Raw genomic sequence first — 13,053 nt, forward strand, 5'->3', positions numbered from 1 at the left:
CATCCTCTAAAGTTAGTTCAGATGTGTTGCATGTTGGAGAAGGTCATTACCACTGGGTTTGGGTGCAGAACTTCAAAGTTCAAACACAATCCCTCTTCAATCCGAAATGCTAAACAAATCTGGAAACATTCAAGATCATGGTAGCCATATATTTTAAAAGGTCTCTGGGAATTGTATACTTTAGTCCTACTTTGCACAGACTGATCAACTTAGGATGTGACAGGGTTTGATATGAAAAAATCTTTCAGCTTTGAATTGTTCAAAGCTGAACAGTTCTTCTGCTGTAACCTTTGCAGATGGCTTCTTGAAGAAACCAGTTGTTGCAGCTATTTGAAAGCATTAGAGGAATGTTTTGAAATGGTTGTTAGTAGTACAGCCAGTTGTTTGCGTAGTTCATGGTATAGCTTCAACTGAGGGTCAAGTGAATTATTGAATATTTGGTGATAGGATAGTGCTGTTCTGCAATCTGTTGTTTCAACATATGGTTAGATTTTTCAGCTCAGCTGGGAATTTGTCCGTCAAAAAGAACGATGGATGACAAGCAGGTAGTTGTGAAACTGGACTATCTACTCGGAGCTGCTTCATCTCCTCCAACCACAACAAATCCCAGCTAAAAAAACAGTAGTGTTGAATTTGGATTTGTAATGGACAGTGTCTCTTTCAACCTTTGTAGGTTGTGCTAAGCAGTAGATTTATCAGTGGTTTGACAATTACAGAGTTTGTATATCTTGTTATGATGAAAAAACGGATATGTAAATGTTATTGGTAGATGAATGTTTCAGCGTGCATTTGGGGTTCAGGAGTTGTCTGGCTTTCTGACACTGGTGTAGTAATTTGGGGTGTACAGTTGGATATTTCCAATCTGATATTATCCCTCAAACTTGTTTTGTTTTAGCTCAGGAATACCTTAAATGGCAAACAGGAACTCTTGAAGTTTTGAACCAGAAATATTTGGAATTTTGGGGTTATTTCTCCTTCTATAGGAATTGACAGAGGCCTAGCATTTGGACTCCATCCACAAAAAAGTGGTGCTAGAATGGAGGTCAGGTCTACCAGCACCCTGTATTCCTAAACCAAAAAACTTACCCCGAAACAATTCCCTAAACTGTATTAATATTTCCGGAAGTTGGGGATAAATGTAATTATTCCCTTTCCGAAATGCCAAAATAAAATAAATTTGAAAATGTTTGCAGTGCGCTGTCCTAGCAGTGAAATTGGGGGCTGCATTTTACTGTGGTCTGTCAAACAAGTGTACTTGCATTTTAGTTTTGAGCTGTATCAGGGAAAATAAATTCTATGTATCCCTTCATGAAATGTACAACCAAGTGGGAGAGTGTCCTCTCTTATCAACTTTACATGTTCTTGCATGTTCTTACATGATATGACTAGCTGTCTTAGAAAGCAAGCTGTTTTTAGGTTGGCCATTGCACGGTATGATTAACTGTGGGTGACAACAGTATCTCAGTACAGCTGAAAAGATTTGCTGTCAAAATCTTGAATCCCGTTGACAGCTGTCCAACTGTGGATGAGCATCAGTACAAGGGCATGCCATTGACATCTCAGTGCACAATTTGTTCCAAGTTGTTTTCAGCCAACATCTAGAGGTTTTCAGCTCCACATCTTCAGAACAAATCTGTGGGTGCAGATTGGAAGAGTTCTTTCTCATCCTCTCAAAAGTTTCATTTGTTGGTCCACCATAGTTACCATTTGAAAGAAGTCTAGCAACTGATAATCTCATTTATCAGCTCATTCACAAGTTCACAACTTTTTTGAATGAATTATGTGCTTCAGGATGTGTCAGATGCTGCTCATGTTCTGCCTGCTTACCTGAATATAATCATAATCCACTAAGCTTACATGAGTCAGCAAAATTTGATCAAAAATGTACACAGGTAACTTTCTCATTATTTTCAAACTTAAATTTTGCTTCTACTTCTAGGTGGCTAGGTATGCCACTTCTGTGTTGTTAAAATACTCAGACCTCCTCTTTCATTTCATTTAGTTATTATTACAAGGCTGAATTGCTACTACATTCTGAAATAGTAGCCTCAGAATTGGGTAAGGGAAGATTTTTAGCCACTGTTTAGTATTAGGGCTGCCATCTTAAAAGTCTGACCATTTGGTAAATTGACCAAATCACTTTCTCAACTGTGGGACCCATAAAACATGAACCGGGTGGGAAAAAACCCTCCAGTCTGATGGAATTTTTGCACATGGCTTCTGTGCCACCCCCTAGACTACAGGGAGTGAGACAGCTGGGGAACCATCCAGTGTTGGGAAAATCTCACTGCATCACTGAAGGAGCAGGATTGTGCTGCAGTGGGTCTTAATAGCCCTCCCCCAAGCTCTGAGGCTGATGTTTCAGAGAGAATGTGATCAGTCTCATCTGTAACAAGCCGATTTAATTTCTGTTCAATTTCAGCCTGTTCAAAACTCTGAAATGTAGATAATTTTGAGATTTCAGTAAAAATATTCGCTGCAAGCCTTCTACGAAAAATAAAAATTCTCTATGTTTTCTTTTTTGGTTTTCAGACATGCCCTTCATGCAACGTTACACTGGCACCTAGCTGTGTTGCAAGTATAGAGGAAGCAACTATCCAAAATGGATGTCAGGATGAACATAAAATCCTCATAAAGGTATCTTATTCTGATTTATGCTCTTCTGCTGGCTACTCTGCATGACTGATGTGACGGCTCCGAGCCACAGAAATAGGTTATCATTGTACTGGTGATGAGTTCAGATGTGTAATTCGTGTACATGGTGGCTTGGATCTCCTGTAGCATTTCTGTGGATGGAATGATTTCCATCTGCAGAGTACCACATTCTTCCCTCCCCCTGCAGCAGCCCAAAATACTTCCACCTTCCACTCAAAATGCTGCTCCCAGAGGCACCCAAGAGTGTGTGCGCATTTTTGCTGCAGCAGGAAAGTGGAAGTGAGAAAGTTCTGCTCCAAAGGCATAAATCATTCCATCTGCATGAATGCTGCAGGGGATCTAAGCTTGTGGCTGACTGTCTCCGTTAGGAGAATTAGTACAGATATTTCCAGAAGCTGTTATTCACATGATTATGAATTACAGAAGTTTTCCAAGTAAATGAGGATATATGAAGAGGTCTGCTGGGTCATACCAGAGGTCCAGTGTCTAGTGGTCACCCAGATGCCTTTTGGAAATCAACAAGAAATGCAAAGGCCTCTCCTGCTGTTGCTCGCAGCAGTTGATACCCCAAGGAAAACTTTCTGAGCATTGAAGCATCATGGCTAACACCTGCCAATAAACTTCTTCTCCATGGATTTGTGTGATTCTCAATGGGTTCTGTTAATATTGAGTTGTGTGAAGCAGTCATTTCTCTTGTTCTGAATCTGCTGTAGATGAAACACATTGGCTAACCCTGAGTCTAGCACAGTGGGACAAACAGAAAAAGTGTTCCACTCAATACACAATTGTATGAACTTCTGTCATAACTCACTTTTTAAAAGCAGGAAGCCCGAAATGCTTTATCTTTTCCTAACACATAAATAAGGCAAAACAATATGTAGAAATGCACAGCAGAATTCTGTATCAAATCCTCATGAATGCTGCTAATTGAGCTGGTATGTTGTATCTTTCCCACCAACCATTTAATAATCGTTTGTAGAAGAATCTTACATGTGCTGTTCTTTAAAAACCCCTGTTCATAAAATTAGAACATTCAACCACTAGACGTTGGAGAGGGCTCTTTTTAAAGGGTCTCAACACTACTGTTCCTATTTGAGTTAATCATAATGGTTAATTCATTTAATTTCAGGTTAAAATTTGTCAAGGGATTCTTTATTTACCCCATCCCTAATAAAAGGGTATCTGGTGCTTGTGACCTTGAGAGCCAGCCAGTACAGAAGAGATCTTGGCCTGGGGACATCTGGGAGAAAGTTCCTCTTCACTCATGGTCCTCACTGGTTGACCTTGGGCAAATACGTTATGCTGTTTATTTATAGTCCACCTTTCTCACTGAGGCTCAAAGTAGATTACACAGTTTAGGAATTATACAAACAATAGCTGGAACACAATACACAACACAATAGGGTCTGGATGGCAGAAATCTGAATAAAAGCATAAAGCCAAATAACTATCCCTCTACCTGACTTACCTCACAGGGTGACTATGAAGGTGAAATTCAACATATGCTGTCCTTGAACTCTTTGGAGGAAGTTTGGGCATATAAATGTAATAAGATAAAGGTATATAATTTGATTCGGGAAATGTGTTCAAGATCATAATTTAATATTTTGTAAATATACCTCCACATTGTCTCATAACTTAAGCTAATGTTTAGTATATTGGTTCTGTTTTAAGCCAAGACATTTAATCTGCCAGCCCTGAAGCTGCTTGAGGTGTCCCCCACCTTCAGTGTCCTGGCTTTACCATTCAGAAATATACACATCACAGTTTTTCTGCTCAGATGCAGTTAAGGAGGTAGAATGGGATCCAAGCTAAATTTTCTAGCATTGGTACAGTACCTTCCTGCCTCACCCATCCCACTGCAGCGCACGGATCTCTGTAAACATTGCTTGTGGGGAACTGGGGACCCCAAGCAACAACATGAGGTGGGTCTAGAACAAGGAGAGACAATTGTAACACAAGCTCTGAGACTTTTCTGGTGTATTCTTCTTTGACCTGAACCAGGCTCCTGCAGGATGCAGTCCAAAGGCCCAGAATGGACTCTTGAGTCCTCCACAAGAAGAGAAGCTGAGCAACAGCCAGACCTCACTATATGAAATGTTGCAGGAGAAAGGAAGATGGGCTGGTGTGAGCCTGGATCAGTCGGCTCTTCTGCCATTAAGGTTCAAAAACATCAGAGAAAAAACAGATGCTCACTTTGTGGATGTGATTAAAGAAGACAGGTGAGAAGGAGTGAGTGAGGAGCTATTTTCATATTTTGCAAGGAGAGGCCAGTGTCAGTTTCTTTAATCTGTGCCTGCTGAGATAGATGGCTGCCTACAGAAGTTTGTGCTCCAGTAAGCTCTGTCTTTGTTTTTCTAGTTCTCTTACTCTGCTCCCCTGTCATAATTTGTATAGCATCCTTGAGGGCCAGTGTGGCATAGTAGCTGTGAGCCATGAGTGTCAACATGCCCAGCTCACATTTCACCTCTGTCACAAACTTGCTATGTGGACTCAAGCTGGCCACTCCTCTCATGATATCAGCCCCACTTCTGCAATAGCACTGCCCTACCGATCAGGGTTATTGTAAGGGTTGGTGAGTGAATGTGTATGAATTGTGTTAAAGACTTGAGAGTATTGTGTTATTTCTCGGCTTGGGCCTGTGTGCTTCCTCTATGCTGTGTGTTTATCCAGCATGCCTGTAGTGAATGGAGCAGGGACTTACGCAGAGAAGGCTGCCTAAGGGCTTGTGCACTCAACTGCTATAAGTGCATCAGTCCTCAGGTGTTGATTGACTGTGTATGCCCTCCAAATATGTTCTTCCTTTGAGGCCTATATACCAATAATAAAATGCCTGTGGAGGGGGCTCATTTTTACCATTTTAGCAACAACAGCGTAGAGAACATAGGTCCAGTTTGCTAGGCAGTCTTTCTCCCAGCCTTAACAATGGAAACAGAGTACGAATCAACTTAGAAATATTCAACTGATGATCAGCAGAACTTGCAAGGCATCAGAAGCCACAATCTGCAAGTAGAAAGTTGCGTACAGCAGGTCTGAACAATTGTAACACTATATACATTGTGAGAAGAAAAATCTTATTCCCCAAGTGAAAATGAAATACTTAAAACTCTTGAAGAGCTCATCTTTCCATTTTAGCAAACCACCTCTGTTAGTCTCTTGCCATCAGAACCTCACTGGGGTTGCCATAAGTCAGCTATGATTTGATTGCACTCTCCCCCACCATCAAGTCTGTATCAGAAATATGAAGCAGGAAATAAACTGGAAGTCAGTTTCTTAGAGAAGTAAATTTTATATATACATATACATACATATACATATACTTATATGTATTATATATATATATATATATTGTGTATACTGCCTTCTTGTGTTCAAAGTGGTTTTAACAGCAAAATTCATAAAAATCCTAATAAACAACATACAATCAATCAGTAACTAACTAGGGCTATACAGCCATTTTATAACAACCATATTATAGAACAGCCATACAACTTTTTCATCAAATGGTAGTAAAAATAAAAACATTTTGTAGCATTTGTGGATAAAAGGGATCTGGCTTTCCATACTTCTCTGGGAAGTGGCAGCCCCTGAAAAGGCCTGTTCTTGCTGCAGTGCTCTTAGGTAGTCAATTGATGAGGCCGTGGGCCTTGTTGCTGCTTTCATTCTCGTACAGTGCATAGGCACATACCGAGAGAGGTGATCCTTTTGGTATGTGAGTCGTAGGCTGCGAAAAGATTTAAAGGTTAAAACCGCATCTTGAATTGAACCCAGAAGGAAATTGGTAACCAGTGTAACTGGCACAGAATAAGCTGTATGTGTTCATAAAGCAGATAGACAATATCATTGACATGTAGAACATATTGAAGATGTCAAGCCTGGAAGTTACAGAAATGGGGATTAGTGTAGCAGAGTCAAACTAGTGTAGAGGGAAGAGTCTGTGGTCAAAATACAGATGCAAAGGCACTCTCTAGGCAGCCGCTCCCACTTGCTGCTTAGGAACCAGGCCATGGTCTGACCAGATGGTACAACCAGTGTTTTTTTTCTGGGAAAAGAGGTGGCAGAACTCTCAAGAGGGAAATGAGGAAGAAACATACGGGATTTTTTTAAGTCATATTATTTTCAAGCACTATCGCCGAGTATTTTCAAGAGGTGCCTGAACTCCATTCCCCCTCGTTCCCCCTGAAAAAAAGCCCTGGGTGTAACCTCCACTTGTCAGTCATCAGAACTTCATCATTCTCACTAGCATCACCTCCATTTTGTCTGGATTCAGTTTCATCCTGCTCACTTGCATCTGCTTGATCACTACTTTCAGACACTGCTTAGGACAGAGCCTGTCATCTAACATTCAGTTCTGCATTTTATGAACTAAGTATTCACTCAGCAGTCTCTGTCCTAAGCAATGTCAGCATTGTTGAGACAGTGGTTCTTTTGTTATTGATTATTAAGAGCTAATAGTGTAGTGATTAGAGTGTCAAACTAGAATCTAGGTGACCCAGATTCAAATCACCATTCTGCTATGGAAGATGGTTAGACCAATCATGCTCGCAGTCTACATTTCTACTCAGTGTTATTGTAAGGATAAAGTAGAAGAAAGGCAAACGATGTACACTGCCTGCAGCTCCTCGGAGGCAGGGCAGAGATGAAAGTGTAATAAAAATGTAAACATATTTATCTTCCTCCTAGTTTGATGAAAGATTATTTTTTTAAACCGCCTATTAACAAACTGAGCCTGAACTTCCTGGATCAGGATTTGGAGATGGCATATAGGAGCAGCTATCAAGAAGAGGTATGTATCCGCATGTGTGTTTGACTTTTTGGTTTTGGCTGTATCTGAAGGGCAGACTTCCTGTTAACAGGCCCACAACCTACAGTTCTGAGAGGGGCAGAGATCCACCTAATCTCTTTCCTGTTGGCCAGTGTTCCTTTTAAAATTGTCCTTCCTCCTGCTTTTCCCCACCAGGTTTCCAGTGTGCCATTACTGTTATATGTATGCTTCTGCAACTCAGGGTGGAAAAGCAGCACCTGAGTTGGCGGGGAATTTGGGGTGGAAAAAGCAGACGGAAAGGATTTAGTAGGCATAACTCTGTTGTTTTCTTTTTTTTTTTGTCTCGCTGTGTAAGAGAATGTGTGATGTTACCAGAATAGCGGTTCTTGTAGGGAATATTAGTAACATCTCTTGCTTGAGATGTTACTAAAAGAAGCCTGAATGCAAAAGAGTTTGAAAACAAGTTAGAACTAAAGATTGTAACCTCTTGAGGCTGCTTATCATTGAAGAACAAACACAAAATGTTGGGGCTTCATGACATGCATTGGTATGTTACATGTAGCTTGCTACTAATCAGAGCAATTTTTAAGGTCAGCTGTGTTTGTCTTATTTAGCTATCTTGCCAGGATTTTCATGCAGATTTGTATTCAGACTGGCTCTGAGGAATCTGAAGGGCAACAAGGAAATGTTGTAGGTTCTCTAAATGCCAGTGGCATTTAGTTCTTTACCTTTAAATAATCCCTGATTATATCCAGTCGACTTTTAACAGCTGCCAGAGAGAGAGAGAGCATGTGCACCGGCACTCAAAATTCTGGGGCAACAAACTAAACAATTCTTAAAGTGTTTCGTAAGTCTAAATTGGCTTGACTGGAATCCCTAGCTTATTGTGGTTCTCTTGCTTGCCCTGAGAAATAGCTCTGTGGCCTTTTAGATCCTTGTAAATGCTGCCGTGCCCTGCATCAGGTTTTTCTTTAAGCCGCATGGCATTCAGCAAACTGCCTTTTGAAAATACAAGGCACTCTCCTCCTCTGTATCTTGAAAATGTGACTGTAGACAGTGTCCATCTGGATGAAATTCTAAATATTCTGACTTGCTTAGTTTAACTGAGAAGACAGTCTTCATTTTCACAGCAGTAAACAAAGTTGCTTTTTAAGATGTCTGGGGTGCAAAACACAGCTGTAGTGCCTTGGTACTCTTTGGTAACTGAGGTGTAATAAACTATGAGGCTGGAAAAAGCTTAAAAACCAGGGACATGATAACTTATTATTTGTACAGGATATTATATTGGATAATAATAAAATATGGATTTTCATAGATACAAACTATATTTTGCAGGAACAGCTTTGCAGAAGATATCAGTCATACTAGGATATATCCTCACATTGAGACTAGGCAATAGTACAAGGGGAGGAGGAATCGAAAGCAGGCAGGAAAGCTGTGGTGGGATTCATTTGGGAAGGGGCAAAAAACTCTTTGCAAAGCTATCTACATTTGTTAAAATGAGCTCTAATGTTGGAAGCTAGTTTCATGCTCTTCTTTTCACAGGTCATAAGAAACGCACCAGTGAAGACTTTTGCCAGTGCTACCTTCAGCTCCCTTCTGGATGTGTTCCTTTCTACAACTGTCTTCCTTATCTTGTCGCTCACCTGCTTCCTGAAACATGGAATGGCTGCGTCTCCACCTCCTCCTGCAGCGGTGGTTGTGGTTGTCATCGCCATCCTGTTAGAGATGCTGTCCCTTTTTGTCTCCATTAGGTAAAGTAGGTGAAGCGGAGTCTAGATCTTTGATTTGCTCTCAGGAAGCTCCTAGGATATTAACTGAGGAAAGATTAGCCCCTTTGATTTAAAAACTGCATGGCAGTGGCAGGAAACTGCTACTCTGGGCTATGGTTAACTAAGAGATGGAGAGAGATGTGTGCTACCTTTGCAACTGTTCAGTATCTTTGGCATGATACTCTGAAAGCAGATGCTTCTGTTCCCCACCTCCTTACATCTGGACATGCAGAACTATACTAGGCATGGTTCTCAGATTTGTTTTATTAGGCCTCTTTACATCAAGCAATACCACTTTGAGACATTTCAGGCATAATTAACAATAAGGGTCTCGTTAGCTTGGCTCACTCTTGTCCCAGGTGTGAAAATAAGGAAGGAGAGGGCAAGGGTTGAAGCTACCCCTGTTGCCCTTTTAGGGCATGGTAGACAAACACTCAAATCTCTTCTCCCAGAAGTGGATGGTCTGGGTTTAAGTAGGGTTGAGGTTTGTGAAAATGTATCCATGATGAAGAAACTAACAAGCTGCTGTCTGGGATGGACCTTCCAGCCTTGAGTGTATTTTGGGGATTTAATTGTATCACAGATAAAGTGGAGTGAATTTGAGACACTTTTGAGTGAGTTTGTGTGTGTGCTTTCCAGAATGGTGTTCTTTTTGGAGGATGTGATGGCTTGTACGAAGCGGCTGCTGGAGGTGATAGCTGGCTGGCTGCCTCGACACTTTGTGGGTGCCGTGTTGATCTCTCTCCCCGCTCTAGCGGTGTTTTCACACTTCACTACTGAGTTTGAAAGCAACATCTATGTAAGTTGTGCTGTGCTGAATCTTACTGTTTTATGAATTTGTTTGAGTGTTCTTCCTTTCTGTTTTCCCTCCTTCACCACAAATAACCTGTGGGTAGGCAGGCAAATTGCCAGTGTGAAGAACCAGATACGTATCTTGAAGGTGACGACCTTGTTCTGGGTTATCAGGAATGGCTCTGGCAACACAGGGCACTCCTCCCTGAGGTGATGAACATCAGAGGAAGATAAAGTTCCTTAGGTTTAGCAGTGGTCCTAGAATTCCTTTGCATATGTCTAGACAAGCAACATATTCAAATATTCTCAGATGCTGGGTGGTCAAGAGAAACCCAGGATTGTCTGGTAGCTGCACACCCACAAAAAAAAATTCCTTGAGTGTATCCTGTTATCTGGGTCCATCGTTGTGGGGTTTTCACCTTGAACACCCTTACTCCTGACTCTGTTTGCACTGTGACAAAGAAAGGTGGTGTGGTGGCTGGAATGTTGGTTTGGGGCATGGAGAGCCCTGTGCTTGGCTATGAAGTAAGCTGGGTGGCAGCCCTTGGGCAAGTTGCATTCTTCTTTTGGCTTCTTGCAGGGTGGGTGTAAGATTAAAGCACCGCTTGGAGATCCTGGAGGGATACTGGCAGTTAAGAGACACTTACTGAAGGCCCTTGTGTTGTGCTTAGTATGTCTGGTTGTTGTGGCTGTATCTAGGCTATTTATTTATTACACAGGCAAGCTTTCATAGTCTTGCCTGAATAGGTCAGGAAAGCTGCCATTCTCCTAGCTTTCTGAAAACTGTGCAAAACCAAGTTATTCGGGAGGGCTTTCATACACAGGTAATAGGGCTGTGCTGTAAGGAAATGGTTCAGAGAGGTGCTTTAGTAAAGGGATAGGAATTGTAGACTATACTTCTGTGCACTGGCTGTTACTGTCACTTATTATGTCGTGTCAAATTGTTTGTTTTGTTTCAACATTTTTTCAGCCCTGTATTACATTGGTGCTTGTTTTCAAATTTCTGCAGTCTGTACCCTATTGTATTGTTTATTGAATGTCCCAGCCATTAATTGTATTGACTTACATTGTATAATCTGCGTTGAGTCTCAGTGAGAAAGACTAACTATAAATAACATAAATATAAAATAGAGCTGCTCCATCCATCCTTTAGTGTTACTGTAAGATTTTGGAGAGGAGCTGTGGGTGGACCATTTGTTTTACATTCTGTCCCAGGTTCATTCCCTGGTGGCTTCTCCATTTAAAATGGGCAAGTAGCAGGAGATATGAAAAACCCCTTCCTATGCCACTGGAGAGCTGTTGCCCATCAGAATAGACAATAGGGACCTTGAGAGACCAATGTTCTGACTCAGTAGAAGGTAGCTTCCTGTGTTCATCTTGTGTGTCTGATTAGCAGTGCCTGGTTACAGACAGCTAAATTGCGGATATAGTGGTTTGTTACAATATTTTCATTCCAAAGTTATAGATGCATAGTACTTTATGCAGCATCATAGTATCTGAATAATTAAAATACATATGTAAGAGCCAAACATGCCATATTGATCCAGTGGTCTGTGGGGAGGCAGGCCTCAGTCTGTGACCTGACCTATTGAGTTCCATGGCTAAACAGGGATTCAAACTCCAATCTCCCTTTTCGTGGTGTAATGCTTTAACCACTGCAACACTGATGCTTAGAGCAAGAGTTCCTGGCATTTCCTGCTTTGCACTTCTCTTTGCTTGAATGTTAAAGAAATGAAAAGAAGGGTTCTCCTTTGGATCTTTGGAATGTGAGAGTCCACTGGGGAAGTATTGCTTATAGTTCCTCAGATTGGCACAGGGGCATTCCTGGATAATTTTTCTGCTTGAAGGAAGTCATCTTCCTTTCTAGTTGTTAGAATGACTTCATTGACACTAGCGGTAGACCCTGATGACTGCTGTTTCTGCTCATTGCAGTGCACGATGTTTATGTGTTCTGCAATCCTGATCACTATTGTCCAGTACTGTAACTTCTGCCAGCTCAGCTCTTGGATGAGATCATCTCTAGCCACTCTTGTTGGAGGTGTCCTGCTCATCTTGCTCTACGTGTCTCTGTGTCCTGACAGGTGAGCCTTGAAGGATATTTCTGTACTTCTGCATGCTACGGATTGTCTGTCACTCCAGGGTTGGGAAGTAGCTCCTGCTGGAGAACGTCAGCTGCTGGCACAAAGCCTCTCTGTGCTTTGCTCAACCCTCCTCTGCTGGCAAACAGATTCTCTCGTTTGGTTCACCTAACAGAAGATCTGCCATGTCAGCTGGCAGCTTTTGACTTTGGATGAGGATTGGTGCTGTGTGTGTATGAGTAGGAGGAGCAAGTGTCTGTGAGTCTGTCTGAAAATGTTCCTGCTCTTGCCCTCCTGTGTGAATTTTGTTCCTTTTTGATGTGTTTCTGTTGCATCTCTGTTTCAGCTCCGTGATCTCCCACCTGGATTCAACACAGAACTTCAGGTAAGCATTAACCTTTACTGACCATCCTGATATTTGCACTCACCAGCAGGCAGTCTGTTTTCTTAGCTTTTATACCAAACATTCTCAGTTTCCTTCACAACATTTGATGTTTCCTTTTCTCATTTGTGAAAGCCGACATTTCAGCAATTGTCCATTGCTGGCTTTGCAGCCTCTCTGCATATTTATTTAACTTAATTTATAGTTTGCCTTTCTTGCTGAGACTCAAGGGGAGATTACACATTTTAAAACAATGCAGTAAGGACAATAGGAAATATGTTTCTGAACATAAAACAATGAACGTAAAAATGCGGAACATAAAAATGCATCCAAACATTTAAAAAATCCTCACCGTTTCTCAGGTCAAAATTCCTCCCTTTCCATGCTGCTTTGATCTTTGGAGGGGAAAAAAGACAGGCACCTGGCTTATGCCTGCCATATTTTTCTGTCATTTTCAGCTTGGTCGTAAAATAATGAGAGGGAGCATTTTGGGGGAAATGTCATGAGGATAAGACAAATTCCTTGTTTAAGCTGCCTTACTCATATTGGGTCTCCTGTTGACTTCTTTTGGGGGGCCAAATAACATTTCTGGGTTCTGCTCATGGAACT

At 41.4% G+C, this 13,053-nt stretch overlaps 1 protein-coding gene across 1 annotated transcript in view; it reads left to right on the top strand.

The window, feature by feature from the left end:
• ADCY9 (adenylate cyclase 9) overlaps positions 1-13,053 on the top strand; it is a 33,922-nt gene that overhangs the window by 8,874 nt on the left and 11,995 nt on the right. The window contains exons 3-9 of the mRNA XM_054993155.1: positions 2,533-2,637; positions 4,660-4,877; positions 7,339-7,441; positions 8,966-9,174; positions 9,832-9,991; positions 11,917-12,065; positions 12,409-12,447. Of these exons, the coding sequence (XP_054849130.1) occupies positions 2,533-2,637; positions 4,660-4,877; positions 7,339-7,441; positions 8,966-9,174; positions 9,832-9,991; positions 11,917-12,065; positions 12,409-12,447 (983 nt within the window). The remainder of the gene's footprint in view (positions 1-2,532; positions 2,638-4,659; positions 4,878-7,338; positions 7,442-8,965; positions 9,175-9,831; positions 9,992-11,916; positions 12,066-12,408; positions 12,448-13,053) is intronic.

The sequence above is a fragment of the Eublepharis macularius genome, chromosome 12 (assembly GCF_028583425.1).
Source record: "Eublepharis macularius isolate TG4126 chromosome 12, MPM_Emac_v1.0, whole genome shotgun sequence".
Taxonomy (NCBI): Eukaryota; Metazoa; Chordata; class Lepidosauria; order Squamata; family Eublepharidae; genus Eublepharis; species Eublepharis macularius.